The 24,756-nt window shown below is 34.0% G+C and overlaps 1 protein-coding gene across 3 annotated transcripts in view; it reads right to left on the bottom strand.

The window, feature by feature from the left end:
• The window catches only part of LOC120861342 (protein SCAF11-like), a 92,657-nt gene that overhangs the window by 26,145 nt on the left and 41,756 nt on the right, over positions 1-24,756 (bottom strand). For 2 of the 3 annotated variants that reach the window (XM_040236988.1, XM_040236989.1), the window contains exons 4-7: positions 23,812-23,969; positions 14,504-14,581; positions 12,025-12,125; positions 10,111-10,172 (exon numbers count right to left, since the gene is read on the bottom strand). In XM_040236988.1, the coding sequence (XP_040092922.1) occupies positions 10,111-10,172; positions 12,025-12,125; positions 14,504-14,581; positions 23,812-23,969 (399 nt within the window). Of the gene's footprint in view, positions 1-10,110; positions 10,173-12,024; positions 12,126-14,503; positions 14,582-18,464; positions 18,635-23,811; positions 23,970-24,756 lie in introns of all 3 variants that reach the window. The other variant, XM_040236990.1, reaches the window with a different exon arrangement.

The following is a 24,756-nucleotide window of genomic DNA, read 5'->3' as shown; positions in this document are numbered from 1 at the left end:
TGCTGGTGTATTGAGTGCAGCACTTTCACAGCATCATCTTTTAGGATTTGAAATAGCTCAGCTAGAATTCTATTACCTCCACTAGCTTTGTTTGTAGTGATGCTTCCTAAGGCCCACTGACTTCTCAATCTAGGATGTCTGGCTCTAGGTGAGTGATCAAACCATCGTGATTATCTGGGTTGTGAAGATCTTTTTTGTATAGTTCTTCTGTGTATTCTTGCCACCTCTTCTTATATCTTCTGTTAGGTCCACACCATTTGAGTTTCATAATGTCATTATATAGTATACCTTAAACTTACACAGTGTTGTAAATAGCGATTGTATCTCAATAAAATTGGAAGAAGAAAAACAGTGGTGATTCTTCAGGAAATCCATTAAGAACTACATTATTGGTACTGGCCTTTTATACTGGTTTTGCAATTAAGTTTGTGGGTTGCAAAAGGGTGGACATGACTGAGTGACTTTCACAATGTAGAATTACCCAACTTATGACTTTCTTGGGATTGTTGGCACATGTGTCTGATGAATTTCCCCCAGTTCTGTCACTTTCAATTAGGGGTCCTAGGGGTTAAGAAAATTCCAGAATAATCTATGAATCCTTTTCCCAAGTTTTTGCTATCTGTTCTCCAGATTTAAGGACCGAACTTTGTATGTTCATATAGTCACAAGCAGTGGCAACTATCCAGATGCGCAGTCAACAGTGATCATACACGAAAAACAATTAGAATCTCACTTCAGAGATGTCAGAATGTGAAACTGAAACAAACAAACAAAAACACTGGGTTCTCAGAATTGATCAAATATGCTAAATGAGTCAGAAGACAAAAAGAAATATAACCTAAGATAGACAGCTCTAGAATTTTTCTTATAGGTTCTTGCCTTCCTATCTTTTTAGAGTAACTTTTACCAAGCTATCTTCCTAAAATGGTTTCACCACATTGTAATTCAGTGAAAAAGAAACCTTTTTAATGGTATCTTTAATGGTATCTTCTTACAGAGCATTATTCCTTACCGGGCTTTCCTGGAGGCTCAGTAGTAAAGAACCCGCCTATCACTGTAGGAGACACGAGCTCCATCCCTGATCCAGGAGGACCCCATGTGCCACGGAGCAACTAAGCCTGTGCACCACAACTACTGAGGCACACAGGCTAGCTGTGCTCTACAGCCCAGAAGCCGCAACTACTGAGCCCATGCACTGCGACAACTGAAGCCCACACGCTCTAGAGCCCATGTTCTGCAGTAAGAGAAGCCATCGCAACGAGAAGCCTATGAACAGCAACCAGAGTGTAGTCCCCACTTGCTGCAACTGCAGAAAAGCCTGCATGGCAATGAAAACCCAGGATAGTCAAAAATAAATAAATAAAATTATGTTTAAAAAATTACTCTGTATAAGATAATATGCAGAAATTTCAGCTTTATTGCTCAACTCCCTATGACATCTTCAATCTTCCTCTCCAGTCTTATTTCTGACCATAGTCTTTAACATTTTCGCCTCAATTCAAGAGTGGGGAAAGAAATGATAACTGGAAGAAACCATCAATTAGACTTAGAAGCCAAGAACAAATTCACCTATGAACATGAACCAATTACACTAAAACAATCTAAAGATGAAAAAATCTTGTTTGCACACAGCATGCAAACATCCATATTTTTTCAGAGCATCTCTACTTGTCCAAAAGACACTTCTTTATTATATCACCCCAAACACTCTATCAGCCTTCCCCAACTCAGTAACTGGCAATGCCATTTTAATAGCTGCTCAGTCCAGGACTTTAGTGTCATCCTTGACCTCCTCCTTTCTCTACCTCACATCCAATCCAATAACAAAATCCTTTTAAGGAGCTTCCCTGGTGGCTCAGATGGTAAAGAATATGCCTGCAATGCAGGAGATCCAGATTCGATCCCTGGAGAAGGGAATGGCAACCCAATCCAGTCAATACTCTTGCCTGGAGAAGTCCATGGACAGAGGAGCCTGGCAGGCTACAGTCCATGGGGTAGCAAAGAGTCAGACACCACTCAGTGACTAACCCTTTCACTTTCTTTCATTGAAATGCAACATTTACAGAACTGAGCCATTTCTCACCACTTCCACGAACATCTTCCTGGCCGAAGCTATCATAATATGTGGTCTCTGGAAAAGAGCCATTAAACTAGTCTCTCAGTCCTCCAATGAGGATCTCTCCTGCCGATGAATTATCCTCCACTTAACAGCCAGTGATCCTTTAATAATGTTAGTCCATACCATTCCTGAAAATGTTTGCCATCCTACATAAGCCATAAATGAACACCAGAACAATGGCTTACTCCTCCTCCGTCTACCTAACTCAACTGCTCTAGTCATACTGACCTCTATGCTATTTTCTGAATATACCTTGACTGCTCCTATCTCAGGGCTTTTGCACTTGCTGTTCCCCCTCCTGGAATACTCTCCCTTAAAAATCTGTTTATGGCTTGACTCTTTCATCCAGATTTCTGTTCAAATATAATCTAATCCAAGAGGTTTTCTCCAATGCCTTACATAATCACCTCCAGAAGCCATCACCTTTCTCTCTCTACCCTAACTTTACTCTTCTTTAAAGCACTTACAACACCTGTCATAATACACATTTATCTCTTTATTGTCCACAAAAGGTACTCTGTTAGCTTTGTCTCTTTTTGTGTAGTACTACATTCCTAAGAGTCTAGGGCTGCTTCGCATAGTTTGTTGAATGAATGAGTTAATCTCAGCTCCCCCTTGCTACCCTAGTATGTACATCTTATACTGAGTACGTGCTGAGCATGCATGCATTTAGAATTTATACCTGAATAATTTTCATTAAACATAATCATTAAATCTAAGCTTTTTCATCAGGTGCATAATCTATCTCAAAGCAGGAAGAAAAACTAGCTAAGTAACAATTACTAAACTCCACAAGTAAAAAAGCAACATTATAGAAAAAAAAAAATCTAAATGGGTAATCAATGAGTACCCAATATCCTTCAACTCAATTCAGAGTTGCTAAGACATTCACTCATAATTACTTAAGTATCAGTACTCTTATTCTACCCACTCATAAGGTATTAAGCAATATTCTGCCTTTTAGATTCAGATTTAGTGAAAGTCGCTCAGTTCTGTCCAACTCTTTGTGACCCCATGGACTATATATATAGTTCATGGAATTCTCCAAGCCAGAATACTGGAGTGGGTAACCTTTCCCTTCTCCAGGGGACCTTCCCAACCCAGGGATTGAACCCAGGTCTCCTGCATTGCAGGTGGATTCTTTACCAGCTGAGCCACAAGGGAAGCCATGGATATTTAGAATATTCTGCCCATGCGAAACCAAATAAATTACTTCAGGCATCCTAACATAAGAAGACATGGCATTAAGTTAGAGGCCTTGGAAAATGTTAATCTTTTGGCAAGAAATAAATTTTTATCAAGCTATTCAATATTTGGGCTTCCCAGGTGGTGCCAGTCATAAAGAACCTGTCTTCAAGGGACGTGGGTTTGAACCCTGGGTCAGGAAGATCCCCTGGAGAAGGGCATGGCAACCCACTCCAGTATTCTTGTCTGGAGAATCTCATGGACAGAGAAGCCTGGTGGGATACAATCCATAGGGTCGCAAAGAGTGAGAGACAACTGAAGCAACTTAGCACGCATGTATTCAAAAATTTAAAACTCCCAACAAACAAAGTCTAGGACAAAGAGCCTTCTCAGATGACTACCAGCACAGAGAAGAGTTAACATCTATCCTTCTCAAACTATTCTGAAAAACTGCAGAGGAAGTAACGCTTTCAAACCAGTACTACACAGCCAGCAACCTTCATACCAAAACACACAAGTGAAAATGAAAGTTGCTCGGTCATGTCCAACTCTTTGTGATCTCATGGACTATACAGTCCATGGAATTCTCCAGGCCAGAATACTACAGTGGATAGCCTTTCCCTTCTCTGGGGGATCACTACAACCCAGGGACTGAACCCAGGTCTCCTGCATTACAGGTGGATTCTTTACCAGCTGAGCTACAAGGGAAGCCCAAGAATACTGGGGTGAGTAGCCTATCCCTTCTCCAGATCTTCCCGACGCAGGAATCAAACCGGGGTCTCCTGAATTGTAGGTGGATTCTTTACCAACTGAGCTATCAACAAAGAGAGCACACAAAAAAAAGTACTCCCAATATCACTGGTGAACATCCACCCAAAAATACTCAACAAAAAAGTGACTAACCAAACTCAACAGTACTTTAAAAAGATCATATGCCACAATCAAGCAGGGTTTATCTCAAGGATAAAAGAATGGTTCAATATCCACGAACCAATCAATGTGATACTCATTAACAAACTAAAGAATAAAAACCATATAATAATCTCAATAAATACAGAAAAGCTTTTAACAAAATTCAACATCCCTTTATGATAAAATCTCAACAAAATGGGAATAGAGAGAAGATATCTCAACATAATAAAAGCCATAAATGACAAGCCCACAGCTAACATCATACTCAATGGTGAAAAGCTGAAAGCATTTCCTCTAAGATTAGGAAGAAGACAAAGATGCCCATTCTCGCCACTGTCATTCAACACAGTATAGGAAGTCCTAGCCACGGCAACCAGAATAAAAAGAAATAACAGGCATCCATTTTGGAAAGAAGTAAAATGGTCACTGTTCGCAAATGACATATACTATACAAAGAAAATCCTAAAGACACCACTAAAAAGTACCAAAACTCATCAATGAAAGTGATAAAGTTACAGGATAAAAATTTAATATGTAGAACTCCGTTGCACTTCTCCACCTTAACACAAACTATTACAAACAGAAATTAAGAAAACAATCCCATTCAAAATCACATCAAAAAGAATAAATACCTAGGAATAAATCTAACTAAGGAGGTAAAAGATCTCTACTTGGAAAACTCTAAGACACTCATGAAAGAAACTGAAGACAATGCAAACAGATGTAAAGATATATCATGATCATGGATTAGAAGAACTAATATTGTTAAAATGACCATACTACCCAAGGCAATCTACAGATTCAATGCAATCTCTAACAAAATACCAATGGCATTTTTCACAGAACCAGAACAAACAATTCCAAAATTTGTATGGCAGCACAAAAGACCCTGAACAGCCAAAACAATCTTCAGAAAGAAGAAGAAAGCCAGAGGCATCACACTCCCTAATTTTAAACTATACTATGTACAAAGCTAGTCATCAAACAGTATGGTAGTGATACAAAACAGACAGACCAGTGGATCAGAACAGGGAATCCAGAAATGTATACATACTTATGGGCAATTAATTAATTTATAACAAAGAAGGGAACAATATACAACAGGGAAAAGACAGTCTTCAATAAAGGATGACGGGAAAATTAAACAACTAGAGGCGAAAGAGTCAAACTTAACAACTTTCTCTCAACATTAACAAACATAAAATCAAAATGGATTAAAGACTTAAATGTAAGACCTGAAAATTAAAAATTCTTAGAAGAGTAAAGCTCTTTGACATCAGTTTTTTTTTTATTTTCTCAGATTTGCTTCCTCAGACAAGGGAAACAAAACCAACCAAATGGGACTTCAATGCTTTTGCACAGTGAAGGAAACATCAACAAAATGAACAAGCCACCAACTGAACGGGAGAAGATACTTACTTGAAACCAATATATCCAATAAAGAATTAAAAACTTAACTCAAAATCAAAGAAAAACAAAGAATCTGATTTTAAAATAAACAGAGAATCTGAACAAACATTTTTCAAAAAACAATCAAATGGCCAACAGGCACATGAAAAGATGCTCAACATCACTAAGTATCAGGGAAATGCAAGTCAAAACAATTAGATATCACCTCAGACCTTTAAGAATGGCTATTATTAAAAATGATAACAAATAATAAGTGAGGACATAGAGAGGAGAACCCCAGTGCACTGTTGATGGGAATGTAACTTGGTGTAGATACTATGATAAAAATTATGGAGATTCCTCAAAAAATTAAAAATAGAACTAACATATGATCTGCTAATTCCATTCTTGGACATTTATCCAGAGAAAATAAAACAGTCAAAAAGATATATGCACTCCCATGTTTCACTGTATCATTATTCATAATAGCAAAGATATGGAAGCAATCTAAGTGCCAAGCAACAAACGAATGAGTAAAGAAGAGTTGAGACACACATACACGTTCCACACAATGCAGTATTACTTGGCCACTAAAAAGAATAGAACTTCGCCATCTGCAACAACAGACACAGACCTGCAGGGAATTATACTATGTGCAACAAGTAAGACAGAGAAAGACATACTGTATGATTTTACTTATATGTGGAATCTAAAAAACAGAACCACCACAGCTAAACAGAAACAGTCATAGATACAGAGAACAAAGCTGTTGGAAGAGGGGAGGTGATTGAGAGGATAGATACAAGTGAGGGAGATTAAGAGGTACAATGAAACATACAGTGTGGGGAATATAGTCAATAATTATGTGATACTTTCATATAATAACAGATGGTAATGACTTATTATGGTGATTACTATGTACAAAAATACTGACTCATGAAGTTGTATGACAGAAACTAATATAATATTGTAGGTCAATTATATTCCAAAACAAACAAAAATCATAGAAAAAATTATAAGATTTGTGGTTACCAGAGGCAAGTGGTGAGGGAAGGAGAACTGGACAAAGGAAGTCAAAAGAATGCGAAGTCAAGTGGGCCTTAGGAAACATCACTACGAACAAAGCTAGTGGAGGTGATGGAATTCAGTTCAGCTATTTGAAATCCTAAAAAAGGATGCTGTGAAAGTTCTGCACTCAATAAGCCAGCAAATTTGGAAAATTTGGCCAGCAGTGGTCACAGGACTGGAAAAGGTCCATCTTCATTCCAATCCCAAAGAAAAGGCAATGCCAAAGAATGCTCAAACTACCACACAATTGCACTCATCTCACAGGCTAGCAAAGTAATGCTCAAAATTCTCCAAGCCAGGCTTCAATAGTATATGAGTCGTGAACTTCCAGATATTCAAGATAGATTTGGAAAAGGCAGAGGAACCAGAGATCAAATTGCCAACATCCACTGGATCACTGAAAAAGCAAGAGTTCCAGAAAAACATCTACTTCTGCTTTATTGACTACGCCAAAGCCTTTGACTGTGTAGACTACAACAAACTGTGGAAAATTCTTCAAGAGATGGGAATACCAGACCACTTTGCCTGCCTCCTGAGACATCTGTATGCCGGTCAAGAAGCAACAGTTAGAACAGGACATGGAAAACAGACTGGTTCCAAATTGGGAAAGGAGTATATCAAGGCTATATATTGTCACCCTGCTTATTTTACTTATATGCAGAGTACATCATGCGAAATGCCAGGCTGGATGAAGCACAAGCTGGAATCAAGATTGCCAGGAGAAATATCAATAACCTCAGATAAACAGATGATACCACCCTTATGGAAGAAAGCGAAGAACTAAAGAGACTCTTGATGAAAGTGAAAGAGAAGAGTGAAAAAGTTGGCTTTAAATTCAACATTCAAAAAAAGAAGATCATGGCATTCAGTTCCATCACTTCATGGAAAATAGATGGGGAAACAATGGAAACAGTAACAAACTTTATTTTCTTGGAGTCCATAATCATTGCAGATGGTGACTGCAGCCATGAAATTAAAAGACACTTGTTACTTGGAAGAAAAGCTATGACCAACCTAGACAGCATATTACAAAGCAGAGACATAACTTTGCTGACGAAGGTCTGTCTAGTCAAAGCTATGATTTTTCCAGTAGTCATGTATGGATGTAAGAGTTGGACTATAAAGAAAGCTGAGTGCTGAAAAATTGATGCTTTTGAACTGTGGTGTTGGAAAAAACTCTTGAGATTTCCTTGGACAGCAAGGAGATCTAACCAGTCAATCCTAAAGAAATTAGTCCTGAATATTCATTGGAAGGATCATTGCTGAAGCTGAAACTCCAATACTTCAGCCATCTGATATAAACAACTCCTTGGATGCTGAGAACTCCTGATGCTGGGAAAGACTGAAGGCAGGAGGAGAAGGGAATGACAGAGGATGAGATGGCTGGATGACATCACCAACTCAATGGACATGAGTTTAAGCAAGCTCCAGGAGTTGGTGACGGACAAGAAAGCCTGCCGTGCTGCAGTCTGTGGGGTCACCAAGAGTCAGACACAATGGTGCAACTGAACTGACTGAGGGATAGAATGTAAACATAATTAATATAATTAACATTGCTGTTAATTATACATGTGAGTTGTTAAGAGAGTCCATCTAAATCCTAAGAGTTCTCATCAGAAGGGAAAAAATGTTTGTCTATTTTTTTAATGTTGCAGCTATATGAGATGATGAATGCTAACTTACTGCAGCAATCATTTTATGATGCATCATGTATGTAAGTCAAATCATTATGCTGACCACTTTAAACTGGTGTTATATATGTCAATTGTATCTTAATAGGAAGGGAAAAGTTAACTACTGAACTGGTTTAGAAGGTTCACTGAAACCTTGTTTAGTAGTCCATATTCTGAATAGCAAAACAAAACTCAAATTTAAATGAATCAAAGATTCTTATAAATGGCCTTCACTATACTCAAGCACTATAGGTCAAAGATTTGCCTATGTTTCTCTCTCTCTAAAAATAAGCCCAGGCAGGAGACGCACACTTAAAGAAAAGTACTGCAGTCTTAAAACTAAGATTATCATAGTAAGAGTGCGCTACACTACCTAGAGAAAACCTGTAATGTCATTTAATCTTCCTGAGCAGTAAATTTTATATTCGATTCTAGAGCTACCAAACAAAGGCTATTCAATAAAAAATAATGCTGATCTATAGCAATTACCCAGAAAAACAAAGAAATTTTGATATCTAAAGTTCTTTAACTAAAGAAAAATTTTTATCTAACCATTAAAGTTCTTTTAGTGAAATTTCACTTTAAGAGTAAATTATTAAAGACATATTTATTAATCTGTAAATCTGGGATTATCTGTAATTCTGAGAGACCATGTTAATTCAAATTAAAAAAACAATAACACCACCCAAACATGGTATTCAAATGTATAAAAAATGAAGTTGATTACCATTTAGTTTTAAGAACAATGAATTCATTAAATCTATCTATAAATAGAAATTAATTGTAACCTAGCATGGAAAATAAATGCTCACCTCTCCCTGCTTACAATTAGCTCATAGTAAAGTGCTCTTTGGAAAAAAAATAAACAGCTTAAGTTTCAAAGAGGAGCCACAAAGCACTGAAGTGACATTTTTCTCAGGTCGTGCTGCAAAGCTTTCTTGTATTAGAGAACCATAACACTAGACAACAACAAAAGACAGGCATATTCTCAAACAGATACGTGGGCTTCCCAGGTGGTTCAGTGGTAAAGGATCCACCCTGCAAAGGCAGGAGCCACAGGAGACAGGAGTTCAATCCCGGGGCCTGGAAGATCCTCGAAGGAGGAAAGGGCAGCCCACTCCAGTACTCTCAACTAAAAAACCCCAGGGACAGGAGAGCCTAGGGGGGCTACCGCACACGGGGTTGCAGAGTCAAACACCACTGAGCAACTGAACATAGTGCATAGGTAAATAGGTGAGCAATGTTTTATTCCTAAATAAAGTTTCAAATTAAGTGTGGCTTGAAGCCAAACCACAACTTCCTCTGGGAACTGCGGACTAACTTCTTACTGTTAGACTTCCCTCATTACTGCTTACAGTTATTGGCCCACAAGGTATTTTATCTCATTTCCCCTAAGGACTTCGGCACTAATGAGTCGAGTTAAGACCACAATGTAGGCTGCTAACCGAGTAATTGGAAAATACCCTTTTCTCATTTTCCTTTCCAACACACACACACACACACTCAGTCTCTCTCTCTCTCTCTCTTATTCACTGACCCCTTCCCTTCCTCCCAGTTGATCAGGAAAATAAGAAGGGCAGGAAACAGTATAAATGATTCCATGAAAGTAGTTTATGTAGAACTGAATACAATGTACACAGAGCTCAGCAGAGTTCTGTTGTGTATGACTGTTTTCCAAGCCAAAATATTACTTACAAGAACTTTGGCAGAAGCATTAAAGTAAGAAACAAAGAAAAAATGTAGATCATACAAGGAAAAACTCACTGTGTATCATCTTCAGGCCATAAAATTTTGCACTTAATAGATCTTCTCCTATGATCTTTTTTCTGTAAAGATCAATAAAGAGATGAAATAATAGAAAACTGTTACTCTGCTCATTTATTTTCAATCCGCTGCCCACAACAATGAAAGCTATTATGCACCAAGTTTTAAATTTTAGCAAAGAAAGCATGATGAGTTAAACTCCCCACTTAGCTGCCACTCTCCACTCCAATGACTACAAAGGAGATTCACTAACATGAAGCAAAACACTACTGCAATCCCTTTCCCTGCAACTAGTGGAAAGTATCAGAAAGAGGAGTCTTACATCTTTAGAAGGGACAGTCAACACCAAATGAGTTATCTCCTAAGTGTTGGAAATGAGCCCTACATCTTATAAATATAAGCCTTAATGAGAGGAATTCTAAAAAACATCCTAAAGACTCCAGAAAGAATGTACAGTAAAAATCTAGTAACTGACAGATTTACCGTGAGAGAAATCATTAATGGTTTGACTTGGTGGGCAAAAGCAAATTATTATTTTGCATCTGTTACTTCCTTTTACCATCCCTCAACCACAAGTCCTTGAGAAAAAACAGCTAAGCATGTGGACTACCTCAGGTGTGTCCGACCCACTGTATGACCCTGTTACAGGTCACATAATAATGAGCACTGCACTCTCAGGAGGAGCCAAGAGGACTGAGTAATTCTGAAAAAAATGCCTATTTATGACATTGCCATAGCCAAGAATAGGAGATGAATGAAGAATAAAGCTAGCAAAAGGTATTTCTTCATTATGCCTGGGGATAATGTGTTATTTACTAAGCAAACATAAATGGAAGAGTCAAAGCTGACTCAAATTAATTAAAAGACACTGTACATAAAATCTGCTCTAGTAAAGTTATTAACTTGGGTTTATGGGTGGGCTCTTGAACTGAGTGTTCCGCAAATCCCTTAAAATCTACGAACTTTGTAAGTATATTTTATGATGTATCTTTTTGGGTAGAAGTTCTCTACAGTTTTCTTCAGATTACTAAAGAAGTCTGTAACTTCCCAAAAGTTGAGATCTAGAGAGCTACGGAGTCATAAATAAGTGGCACAATTCAGTGAATCTCAAGGAATATTGTCAATGTTTTTTGTAATACATTTACTCTCTTACGGTATTAGTATTCTGATGAAACGGACTAATGAGCCATAGATTTAGCTATGAATTTGACAATATATCGACTTAATACAACTTTGCGGCAGCTCTAAATGTAGTTCAGATCAAAAAGGGGTTAATTTTATAAGTACTACAACAAGTTGTTTTCAGTAATAAATCTCCAGTACACTACTAATTCAATTTAATACCTGTTAAACTTGAGTTCTAAGTATTTTTAGGCAATTATGTTTTAACCATAGTAGCTAAGAAATCCAAACATGTTTAAAAATTTTTTCAAACATAAACATTTGTTACAGTACTAGCAAGTGCTGCTACAACACAAAGAAGCAAAAGGAGAAAAATAATAGTTTCAATTACAACAGTCTCATGAAGAATGTTGTACTTTATCATTAGTTACTTTCTATTTTCTGTCCATAAATAGTACAGCAGTTACTCAAAATGTGGGCTGTGCACCAATGCTTATCCATAATGGCTTGTGTTTTGTTTTTTTTACATAGCTGTAACTTTTATCTTTTAAAAGTATCAATCTATAACAAACTAGGGAAAAACTAAAATAAAAAACGAATTCATCAAAGACAAAGGTCAAATAAATTATATTCTCAGATTTCATCTGATCTGTCCTTAAATTATCAAGGGAATGCTTGAAAAGAATTATATACATTGAAATTTCACATCATTTTTTAAGTACTCTCTTTTTTCTTATTTGCTAACTTCTGATTCTAGACAGTTGGATTCCATTACTGAAACTCATCACTAACCTCATACAGCTTTTAGAATTTTCCTGACAGGATAGCAGTTTCTTAAAAGAGCTTTCATTTTTCTTGTCATTTGTTTCTCTCAACTGTCTTTTTACTTGAACCTGTGAGAAAAGCAAAATCATCTATTTAGAGTGATAATATGGGATCACACCTATACATTTCCCTTGAAAGAACAAAAAATTAAAGCAGCATACCGTCTAAATGAAAGTGTAGCCCAAATACATATGCTTATTAGTTCAAGTATGCTAAACTATAAACTTGAGTATTTGTGCTAAGCTCTGGGGAAACAAAAAAGTCAGAGACAGGCATGCAAATGAGTTATGAGTGTGCTAATAAGAATAAGTGGGCAGGATATGAAACTGATGTAATATATTAGAACCAGACAGTAAAGGCCTTGAAAGAGAAAATAATTCTATAGAAATCAGAAAATAAATGAAGGTTTACAAGTAAGTGAATAAAATGATCAAATTTGCTTTTTGTGACAGTGATATGGAGAATGAACCAGTTAAAGAGAAACTATAAAAGCCAGGAAACCGGAAGGAAGCTCTTGTAATAGTGTAGAACTATACTGTATGAGACAATAGTTACTAACCATATACTATTAAGCATGTGAAAATGTGGCTGGTTTAAAAAGAGATGTAAGTGTAAAATATATACTAGATTTCAATGAAAACAACAATAGGAGATAAAATCCTTCAATAACAATTCTGATACTACATGTTGAAATAATACATTAAATGTTAGATTAAACAAAAGATAAAAATTCATTTTAACTGTTTCTTTGTGTTCTTTTAATGTGGCTACTAAATGTTTATAGAGTGGTGTGTATTGATGGTATATTTCTATTGGCAGAACAGATCTAGATGACAGACAGCCTGAGGGTCTACAGAGAGGTAATGAAATGGAATGAATTTAAGACACCATGCAGAAAGAGGAAGCAAAAATAATGAAAAGAGAAAAAATGGAAAACTTCCAGAGGCATTTGATCTGGGTGACCGGGATTACAGTACCATAAACTGAGGTTGGCAGAGGGGCTGGGAATGAGATGAGTTTGGGGTTTGTTAATGTTTAGACTCCTTTGGTATTCTAGATAGAGATGTCCAACAATTGATTGAAAATATAAGCAACTGTGCATGTCTTATGCAAGTTTAATTGTAAAGGGAAAGGATAATAAAGATTCAAAAGAAGTAAAAGGGCAAAGAAAGATATTAAGAGTATAAAGATAACATCACATATGATAAAAAATACATTTTAAGTTTAACAAAATTAGATTAGCACTGTCCCAAACTTTTAAGTAACATTCAAATTCTATTAAATAAAACATACATTTTATTACAAGCAACAGAACAAAATTTTACAGAGTATCTTTGGAGGCTAATTCACACAACATAATATATACATATACACACACACTCACATACAGAGTCTAGAAAAACAGAGAACACGTCTTTCAAAGAAGTTATGCTTTATAATTTTAATTATAATATCACACACATATATATGTTTTCTCTTTTCTTGAAGATATATACTAATCTGCATAATGTCCAGAGTTACACAATTAAACATGCAGGATCTTTTACATATGTCATTTTATTTGAATTGTAGTCTCATTTGTACCTTATGTCAAGACTTATCTGGAGAAAATAATCAAAACAAATTATAAACACCTACAGTAGGCATATTTAATGTTTAAATAGTTTTACGTTGCTTACATACCCACTTCTACTCACAAAAATAGCAACCAGTCTTGCTGCTACTTGGGAAGTTTGTCTTTCCCATTAATGGCATCATTTATATATATTGTATATCTTCATTTTTAACTTTCATTTTTACAATACCATTCCTGATTTATCAGCAATAACATCAAGAAATCTCTTTACCACACATTTCACTTTACTTGCTACTTTCTTTTCCACTTTTCATTTTTTATTCAATTTAGGAAAATTATTTCTATTTCTTTCTTTTTTGGTAAGCCAAAAATAAATGTGAATACAAATCATAAATTATGGTTCATAATCAAATAACATCAGTGTGATGTGTGCATCTCAAGAATGTGATCAAGATTAAGCATTACAATAAAATTGCACTTAACAAAGAAAAGTTATCTGCCCATAACAACTGTGAAACTGTGAGAAGTCCTCATCCTTCTCAAGATTTTCACAAACTCCCACATTTTTCTCTAATTAAACCGTTTCCTTCAAGTACCACTGGCACTTAAGAACAAAGAAACCATTTTATATTTAATTTTACTTGTTTAATCTTCTCAACATTATATGCTTTTCATGAAAACATAATTTTCAGGTACTTTGGACTTTTTTGTGGGGGTTTGTCTCTGAATCTAATATCCCATTCATTTTTTAATGGAAATTAAACACATTAAACTTAGTTAATTCACAAATACATTCAAGTATCTATTAAAGCAAAATCATCTCAATTAAGTTTACACAGTTCATTCTGCAAAATAAACTCTAAGCCTTACCTTAACACAACCTTCTGATACACTGAATTTAAACACCGCCTGGAAAGGTTTCCGGTCAATAGGACATGAAGGCAGTGTCTGAAAAATCATTAACAAATTATAACTTTACAAATGTCTCTTTAAAATAGGTCAAAATTAAACTATAACATTTATGGTAAGTTTTTCACTGGAATAGGAAACAACAGAAAAACAATTTTTTCTTCTTTCAAAGATAAAGATGAAACACTTTCTATCCGTGTCATGTCACAAATAAACACTGTAGTTTTTAAAAATTCATTCAAACATTTACTGAGCAACTACTGTATGCTAAATAAGTGGAATACAATGAACAAGAAAAAGAAGATCGCTGTTATCAAGATAATACCTATTAAGACCTGCTCCCCACTTGAGAACTACAGCTACAATGAAAGGAAGCTGGGCTGAAATCATTAGTTCTTTGATCCAAAGCACTTGAGAAATTCTAAATAAGCTGTAAAAGGAATGGCTTGGATAGGTCCATCACAGATTTAAATATTCTAAGCCAGTATTTCCCCCGAATAAGCAGCTGCACCAGCAATTTAAAAGGGAAAAAAAAGTAGATATGAAGAAAAGGAAAGATTTCTCCACTCCTCCCTCAGTCACATAGGTACCCTTTTCAGAAGTAGTTTCTTACGTATCTTTTGGGAGATATCAGTTTATACGTAACACGTTGTATCTTTTAAATATAAAATTCAGATGCTAAACTGAATGTTGTATTTCTCTTAATTACCTATCTTAGATTGGTAATTCTTAGATTGGCTCATGTTACTATTTCACAGCTGCCCCATTCTTAATATGTCATACCCGTTTTGATTTATATCTTTTATATAAGTTGAAAATATTTTCATATTTAAGGGCTCTTAAATGATCCTTTTCTTTGAACCATCTATTCATGCCTTTTGCCTAACTTTATTAGTTTGCTATTCTTTTACAAACTGCATTAGGCTTTCTTTATAGATTAAGAAAAATTGTTCTCTGCCCACTCTGTAATTCTAAATCTTTATTTTGACACAAGTATTATTTCCTGTACTTTCAAAATATGCATCAACTCTTAATTAACAGTTTCTCTGGTAGTATTATTAAATGTTTATATAGGGAAAGGTTTATATTATTTAAATATTTTAAGATAAAGTATGTCATCTACTAGGGTAAAAGGGAACTTTCTGCAGTCTATGAAGCCCATACTAAAATGTGATATTTTAATACCTACAGTTATAAAAGTAAATCAGGATTCTAACAACTTAATAGTAATAGTCTAAAAGAAAAGACAATAATCAAGTTTTGATAAATAATCCTATATTCCCTAGTGGAAAAATGTGATTTTGGTTTTCTTGACTTTGGCACAAACCAAGATAAACCAAGTGCAAGCACAACAGAATGTGTGTGGCCCTTGATCATATAATACATTTTCACAAAAGCTTGTGAGCTACTTTGGGAGCAGCCAAAACATAAACTGAATTACTTTTTACTACCCTGCTAAAAAGTGATTTTTCTCTTCCTAAGTAGAGAGGCCTTGATCAAATGCTTTACACCGTTATCTGAATTAGACCTTCCTTACTATATTAAGTCAGTTCAGATTGGTAGAACCCACCTCAGCTTACTTCCAAGTACCATGGATTTAGGATGCTATTATTTTCCCTTCAGAAAACTTTGACCTTAAAAAACCACTACAAGGAGCAACAAAGCTGCCCATACCTTTTAAATAATGCATTGCAAATAACAATTCTAGTTCAAAGAACTCAGCATCATAACTGTGTGACTGTTGTTTATATTAGCATTTACTGCATAAAATGTCTTAGCCTAGAAGTTGTAATAACACATTTATAACTCAAAAGAATACTCTATCGTGGAAATCTTCAAGTACTTACTTTTACTGAAGTTTGAAAATGCATTTTCTATTTTAAAGGCAAATTTAGGTAAGTATTCATTAAATACATAAATAATAATAAAATTTTGCTTCCTTCATTTAAAAAAAAACCTATTAAAATAGATGCGTAAGGGCTCTGGATTTACTGTCTATTTTCATATTCTGCCCTGTCTATGCATGCGTGTGCTTAGATGCTCAGTCACATCCAACTCTTTGTGACCCCATGGACTATAGCCCGCCAGACTCCTCTGTCCACAGGATTTTTCCAGGCAAGAATACTGGAGTGGGCTGCCATTTCCTCATGTTTAATGTTAAGCAAATTACATAGCCTTTCTATGTCTCTTTTGTGAAAATGGGGATGATAATAATAATCTCTGAGGTTTCTGCAGGAATTAATGACATACACTAAGCATTATGTAAAGTCTTCCAGACGTCAACTGGCTTTATAGCACTAATAATAAAAAAGCTTGGTTCACTAACGAAAACTCACAATATGAAGTACATATACATGTAAGAGACAAAAATTGTTAATGATGTTTTAATTGGACTTTTCAAAGTTCATGACATATATGGACATTGAACTATTTTTATATATTTCAAGTTGTAACACTACGATCCAAAAACAGTCACTGTGTTAGAGGAATTTAAATATCAGATATAAGTCAGATACACCAAACCTTTCTAAAACTCTGAAATTACACAATCTCATTTTCTTCATTATTAAATTTCCTCTGCTGACATCAGCTAAATGGCACTCTTTCCTTTACCATGTTCAGAGTATCAGAGTTCTAACCTGAGTCATTCCATTTTGATCTCTTACAGATAATAAAGAGTTTTAAGTAAGATTTTGGTTTTGTTCTTTTTTCTGTAAGCATAATTGTCATGGATATGTGTAAGGTTTCATGTGAAGAAAAGGTTTCACTGCTATTTAAAAAACAAGAAAAAAACAATAAAAAGTAGTAGTTTGGAAAACTACTGCTATATATTAAGATAATCTGTATATACTTATATTTCTTAAAGATAATCTAGTTAACACTAGAAAATAATAGATTTTCTTTGGCTCAGGCTTAGCCATTAGAAAGAATTCTTAAAAACAGGTTATCCTCCCCAGATTTTTTTTTAAAAAAAAAAGCATATATGAGAAAATAAGCTATCTAAAATAGACAAAATATCTTTTGCTATGGCTACTGAGAAATCATAATATCTATTTCTGACCTTAAAGCAGTTAAGCAAAGCATTTCAAAGGGGAAACAGAAAATTCAGTTATCCTAAGTCTTCACAGCATACTTCAGTAAATAGTCATTAAAGAAGAATTAAACGAAAAAAGAAAATGTTAACATTTTAAAAAATTAAGTGGATCTTTAATTTTTCCTTAATGTATACTCTAAGGAAACTATAAGAGTACCTTATATTAGCATATGCTAAAGCTCAAAACACCATCATTAGCATAAAATATATATCTATGACGATCAAATAGCTTTAACAGGGGAAAAAAGGTTTTAAATAATGGTTTGCACTGGCCTAACTTTAAAGTATTCCTCAGTATTCTTTATCCTCATAATCCAGCAGATATTCGGAAATTCTCAAAGATATTCTAATCTTGAGTTTGTGTCACTAAAACAACTAATTTAGTTTTTAAGTTGTGTAGTTTTAAAAATTCACATTTAAAACTAATGAAATTTAAAAATACACTTAATTCTGCTTTAATGTATTTTTAGTTCTGAAGAAAATCATCCCAAAGTTTACAACAAAAATAAATACACTTTGGTTATTCACCATTTTGAGATATATATATACTCTTTAATTATTCACCTATTTTAACTGACAATGACTTTTATTTTAACAATTTTAAAAGTGTCTGATTTAATTAGTTTCACAGTCAAAGTAATAGAATATCATTCAACTTTGTGATACAGCTACTAAATGAACAGAATTTGATCACTACTTTACAATGAACGTGTATTATAAGAACAGAGCATACATTTTACTGTGAATGCTCTCTAGTAAAGCTGTAGCAGTTAAGGAGGCGATTTCAATAGAAAAAATAATCTTCCTAATGATTTCAGTAAAACATACCCTAGTATTCTGAAGCGTTGTAAATTCCCAGCTCAGACAAACCCATATTTAAATGTAAGAACAGGAAACCTTCCTTTATTTGGGAATTCAGGATTCTTGATTTCTAATATTTCTTGCTTCCTGCTGCTGCTCTATCCTCAATCACAAAGGCTGCCTACCGATAGCCCCTCCTAGAGAGAGAGAAGCAAGTGTTAAAGGTAAATGCTTAAAGACTAAACCTCAGTACCTATGCTTTAGGTAGGTTTGTCTGTCCATGGGAATCTCTAAAACATCAATCTCTCTTACTATTAAATAGAGCATATTATATAAAATTCCAGTTCAAAATCAACAAAAGTGATTTAGGAATTACACTATCACAGGTTGATGCTTATTTTAAAGCCATTCACCAGGACCTATCCTTTTGCCTTGATGGTCCCAAGATACGTAGTCTGGACCCCTAATGAAAATGCTCACCTGTAGTCAGCCTACATATACACTACCACATTTAACCAGTTCTTTCAAGATAGTCCTTGTCAATGCATATTAATGAAACTATGGTTCTTTATAACCCACTTTCAGGAATGTATCCCTACAAGACAAATGACTGTCAGTGATAAAATTAACAGCAAGAAAACAGTTTCTCTAACTACTCAAAAGAAACTTTCATTTTCTTAAACATGTATTACAACAGTTGGATAGAATTACTTTTAATCTTTTTTCCATTTGACATTTAATAGTTAGGACTTTCTTTTTCTAGCACAAAAAGAGGAAATCCCATAAACTATCTATATAAATCATTTTACAAATAATGACATTTAAAATTAGACTATACACAAATATACATCCAACTGGTAAAAACAGAATATTAAATGAAAATCTATTATATATATGCTTTGGATATGAGCATTCACAATATAAACATATTCTTTTTCTACCAAAGGTTATACCAAAGAATTAACCTACAGAGTGAAAACAACTGGGAATTTGGAATAATCAGTCACAAATTCAAGTTCTGGAGAAGTCAGAACTAGCAACCTCTATAATCTACTTTAAGGATGAAGACAAACAGCCCTGAATCACCTACTGCATAAGTTGCAATAATTAAATGAATTAATGTATTAAACAATGCTTTATAAAGATAAGGACTAATGGTAGTGCTCCTCAGATATGTTTAAATTATTGTTCACTGAGAACTATTTAAAGATTTGGTTTAGTTCAGAAATAAAGAAAGATTAAATTTTAGCAAAAACTGTTGGGAAAATCCAGGTAATAAAACTTTGCTGAATTATGTTACTGAACAATAATCTAATCATCAGAATGATATATTAATTTTTCTACCCACTGCTTAAAGGGAACATATGTATAAAACACATCAGTAGTCAAGATATAAGTCAACTAGTCATATTTTGATTTTTTTGGTATTATTAATTCAAAAATATACTCCTCACCTGTCTGCATTGAACACTGTTGTCTGACTTCTTCAAAAACCATATATCACCACAGTAAGACTCTTCATTTCTAGTCTCATGAGAGAAAACATACCCTTGCCAACTGTCAAATTTTTATTTCATTAACCTTATTTTCTCAAACTAAAGCTGTCAGCAAGTTGAGGGAGGATAATTTGTTTATAGTAGGAAAGTTAATCACATTTAATAATTACTTTACAAATAAGGGGAATGTTTACATTACTTAAAAGTGAAAAGAAAAAAAAAAGTTAAAAGAACCCCAGTGGATATCAAGAACCTCCTAATCATAATATCGCATATTCCTTTAGACAGAGTTTAAAAAAAAAAAAAACCTTAAACACTTCAAACATGAAATGTTTCCAAGTCCTCAAACTTTAACCTTTTAAGGGTCAAAATTTTAACCACTTCTTGACAACCTGTCAAACCATAAATCTTATTTTCTTAACATGTATGTGTGTGTGTGTGTGTGTGTGTGCAGCTTACCCTATTGTCTATTGAGTATCATAATTATGATTGGCTGTGAATACGATAGCCATGTGTCAAACTACTCTAGCTTTCACCTTTCTAGTTATCTACTTTCTTTAAAATGTGCAAACTAATCAACATTAAACTTAGGTGTAAACTAAATGTCCTCAATATATTTAGATTGCATTTTTGCTCACAGTAAAAATACTTAACTTTCTAAGTAGCTGGTAAAGTTTAATGTATTGATTCTTTAGTTCCAGATTCTCAGTTCTAATACTGATGCTTTAAAATAGCAAGAATTTCAACTTTCTTAACCTGCCAATTACTATATCTTTGTTTAGATTAATATTCTATTTCAAAATCATTTTTATTTTATAAACCAACAGGTTTACCATCTCTTGAGATCCTTGAAATTAAACACAGAGTAGAGTAGACATGTTTAATTTCAATTTCTTCTAGTGTCTCTAATGGCCATGAAGATCATCATTTCCATTATTCTGAATCTTTCTGCCCTAGGTAAAGTAGATGCTATGAAATATCCAGCAACTAAATTCAGTTTCTTACTCACTTTAAAGTCCTCACCTAGCTTTTGTTTTAAATAACCACAGAATCAAAATTTTAGAGCTTAAAGAAATTGAAACTAATAGTGACTTTGGATGTAGGTATTTTAAGAACACAAGAAATTCCAGGAGTGTGTCCAAAATAAATATACTAGACTATTATATGCTTTAATTCTCCTTGTTTCTTACGGAGAATTTCTTCAATGCCTAAAATATTATGGTGACAGTAAATAAATGAGTTCTTCTTGGTTCTTGGTAACAGTTCCAAATCATACTTTAGTGAATCTTGAGTACAAATCTCAGATAGTTCAGCAGAACTTCAGAAAGACAGAAGACTAGGAAGGTGACCCTGAATACATTTTGTACTTTTTTCTTATGTAGATTTCCAATCACTGTAAATCTCACTTTTGATTTCTAACTTCCTACTAGAAGTGAACATTAGTAAAATTTAAAACTATGGGTCAATTTTTAAAAAGTATATTTATTTCAGGCTATCTCTTGAAGTATTTAGAAACAAATTAAGAGTTCAGGATCCTTGCCCTGAATAACAAATAACCATTAACACAGTAATTTAAATGAAAGAATATGTATGAAAGCCTTATTAGCACAAGCTTGGCCAGTTACTAAGAGACTGAATATGGACACTTATTGCTAAAACCAAAATCCAAAGTAAACTACATGCCTCTTTTTAAGAATAGAAGGAGGCTGAGGAAAATGAGAAGAGACATCTTAATAACCAATGGTCATGAATAACTACACTAGTGAATATGAAATCTGTTTCTATTTGTCAAAGCGCTTATATACCTCAACATATCTAATTTTTTATCATACCAATAAAAGATTCAAACTGAAAATTTAGTTCAAATCCTAAGTGATTTGTTAACCAGTATTCATTTATTGTTTATATTGAACATTTTATTAGAAGACTGTGTTCTTGTTACTGCTCAATTTAAATGGCTTATTTAATTGATGTATGCTATTCCCATTATGGACAATGAAATAATTCAAAATATTCTGTTTATTCTCTACTTTCAAAGTTAACTACTTTTGTTTAAACAATATCGCAATTCCCATACTCTCTAACACAATTAATGGTAGTACAGCAGATAAGTATTTTCTTTTTAAAGCAATTTGCTTCAATAAAATGTTTATATCCAAAGAAGTAACACAAAACAAGAAAGACATTACATGCGAGAAAAGTGCTGACGGTAACATTATGTATGTAGTCAAGTATTTTCAACCTAAAAATATTCAGCAAGAGTTTAAAAACAGACAAGTTTAGCACTATTTAGTAGAGTTGAATATGTACATAGTCTACAACCTAGTAGTACCACTTTAAGATTCACACTCTAGAGAAACCTGAACTTACACACCATGATAAAGCTAATGGTTGTATCAAAAATACATGTAGTGTAATGAAGGAGGTGAATCAAGTCTATTTTATATATTCTAATCTCCAGAGAAAAACACACACTCAAATCACGGTTGTTGAACCTCCCTATAATGTGGTCACTGCATACAATCTTACGAAAAGCATCAAATTGAAGACTTCTGCCCATCTAGTAACTGTTTCTCTACTGGAAGCAAAAACGCTTCTATTTTTAAGATATCTAATCACAGAGCAAACCGTGGTGCACAAATTTAACACGGATGAGATCATTAGTTGGGTGGCAGAGAAAAACATGCATTCTCATTTCATTAGTAAACACTCCTGCAAACACACAGGACTGTTCAGAATTATACTAAATAATTAAACTCAAAAGATTTTTTCCCAAAATACATTTTCACCTATCCTGAGTCCTTTCCTGCCAAAGACCAGTTTAGACTTTTATCTAATTAGAACTGTTTCAAGTATACTGTTATGAATTCAAATGGTATAACAAATCCGTTTTTCCTCCTTCCAGATCTTGGCCATAGTCAGTATAGTTATGTTACCTTTTCCACACTATTAATGAAATATAGGTAAGACACAGATCTGTGAAAACCCCAATTATGCAAAAGGCAATTAATTCTAATGTGCTTAAGGACAACAAATAATTTGAATGCAGCTAATACTAAAAATATTTTTAAGCTTTATTTCCTTTACTTTTACACACTGACAAATTACTAACTCAAAAAATATAGCATGATCTGTGTGACAAGTTTTTATTTCACAATTCATAACTATAGGGCTCATAATGAATACTCACTGTACAGTAGCATTATGATCTATTTGGCACAAACTCTATCAACATAATACATTAAAAGTCCCAAATTTTTCTATTTCTCAATCATTTACTATCTATGAAGAACCTCAATAATATCTCTAACTTTTAAATTAGTTCATAATATGGGAATTAGAAAATGCAGTTATAAATTTATTTCTGCCTCTTAAGCTATGAGACCTTGGCCAAGTTAAGGAACACAGAATCCAAGTTTCCTCATCTGTAAAATGGAAAGACACTGTTACATCTGTTCTGGTTATCCCACAAGGCGGATATAAGGAAGAAATTTAATAATCTATATAAAAATTCTCTGAAAAATATAAAACACAAAGCAGAGAGAAAGCATTATTAGTAGTAAGCAGATACAATCACAAGAGGGTCAAGAACACTGAAGATGAATTACTGTGTTTCTACCAGAAAAAAATACCTATCTTCCAATAATTTTTTTAAGGTATGCATTTATAATTTTTGTATTACAAAAGCACAAAAAGCTGAATATATAAAATTTAGAAGAGTATATTTAACAAAATTGGAGCAATACAGAGACATTTGTCCTAAGTGGAAAAAAACACATTACTGTGAAATAATTTATGAAAGGCAGTATCAAGTCTGTAGGTAGAATGAAATCATGCTAGGGAATTAAAATACAATAATATTTAATATTTAGACTCACCTCTGCCCATTTAAGAATACAGGTCAAGCAGAAGACATGATTACAGCTTTCTGGAAAACCAATTTCCTTCTCTAACAGGCAACTGAGACATATTGGACATCTATCAGCTTCACTGTACAACACACCAGTGGTAGCAATATTATCTTTGTTTTCTTCACCTATAAAGTAAAGCAGTCAGTCATATATGCTTTCAATTTCTCTAGATCAAATGACTTATGTTTCTGGTAGTATGATGGACTTGATACTCTAAAGGGCCCTCCTTCTACAAAGCAATTAGATATACTATAAGAAACAAACTTCTTGAGCACAATACCTCCAGTGTTTACTAATTTAAATTTAAGGAGGAGTGAAAAGAATTTTTCATGAGTTTAATTTTAAAACAATAATCATATAGTTCAAATATTTAAAAATTTAAAAAAGGTTATAGTAACAAATCTCCCAAGCAAATCCATCTCTATGTATTCAGTTCCACCCAACACAACAAGTAACAACTGTTAAGCTTGTTCTGTGTTCTTCCAAAGACATAATGGAATGCACAGACAAAGAAATCCTAATACATATTCTTTTAAACCTCCTTCTTCAGACAAATGCTAGAATACCATACACACCAGTTTGAGTTTTTGTTGTTGTTTCAATCTAAAGATGGGACAATCGCTTGTTTTCAACCTTTGGCTACTGCAAACAGTGAAAAACTTATTTCCCACTTTTAACAGTGTATCAGTGGATAAATTCTTAAAAATGGATTTCTAGACCAATGTGTCTGTACATCTGTAATCTGAATAGATACAGCCAAAAATTATACCCCTTAGGCTTTGTACTCATTTAAACACCTACCAGCAATGTAACCAACACACAAGAAGCAAGCAGTGCTTGCTCAAAAGTGAAAGAAACTCCAAGATGTGACATAAAGTAAAACAAAAATAAAGAAACAGTCAGCTGAAATGT

This window comes from Oryx dammah, unplaced genomic scaffold (assembly GCF_014754425.2).
Source record: "Oryx dammah isolate SB20612 unplaced genomic scaffold, SCBI_Odam_1.1 HiC_scaffold_11232, whole genome shotgun sequence".
NCBI classification, from domain to species: domain Eukaryota; kingdom Metazoa; phylum Chordata; class Mammalia; order Artiodactyla; family Bovidae; genus Oryx; species Oryx dammah.
The sequence above is the reverse complement of the archived record's forward strand: the minus strand, read 5'-3'. Positions and strand labels throughout refer to the sequence as shown.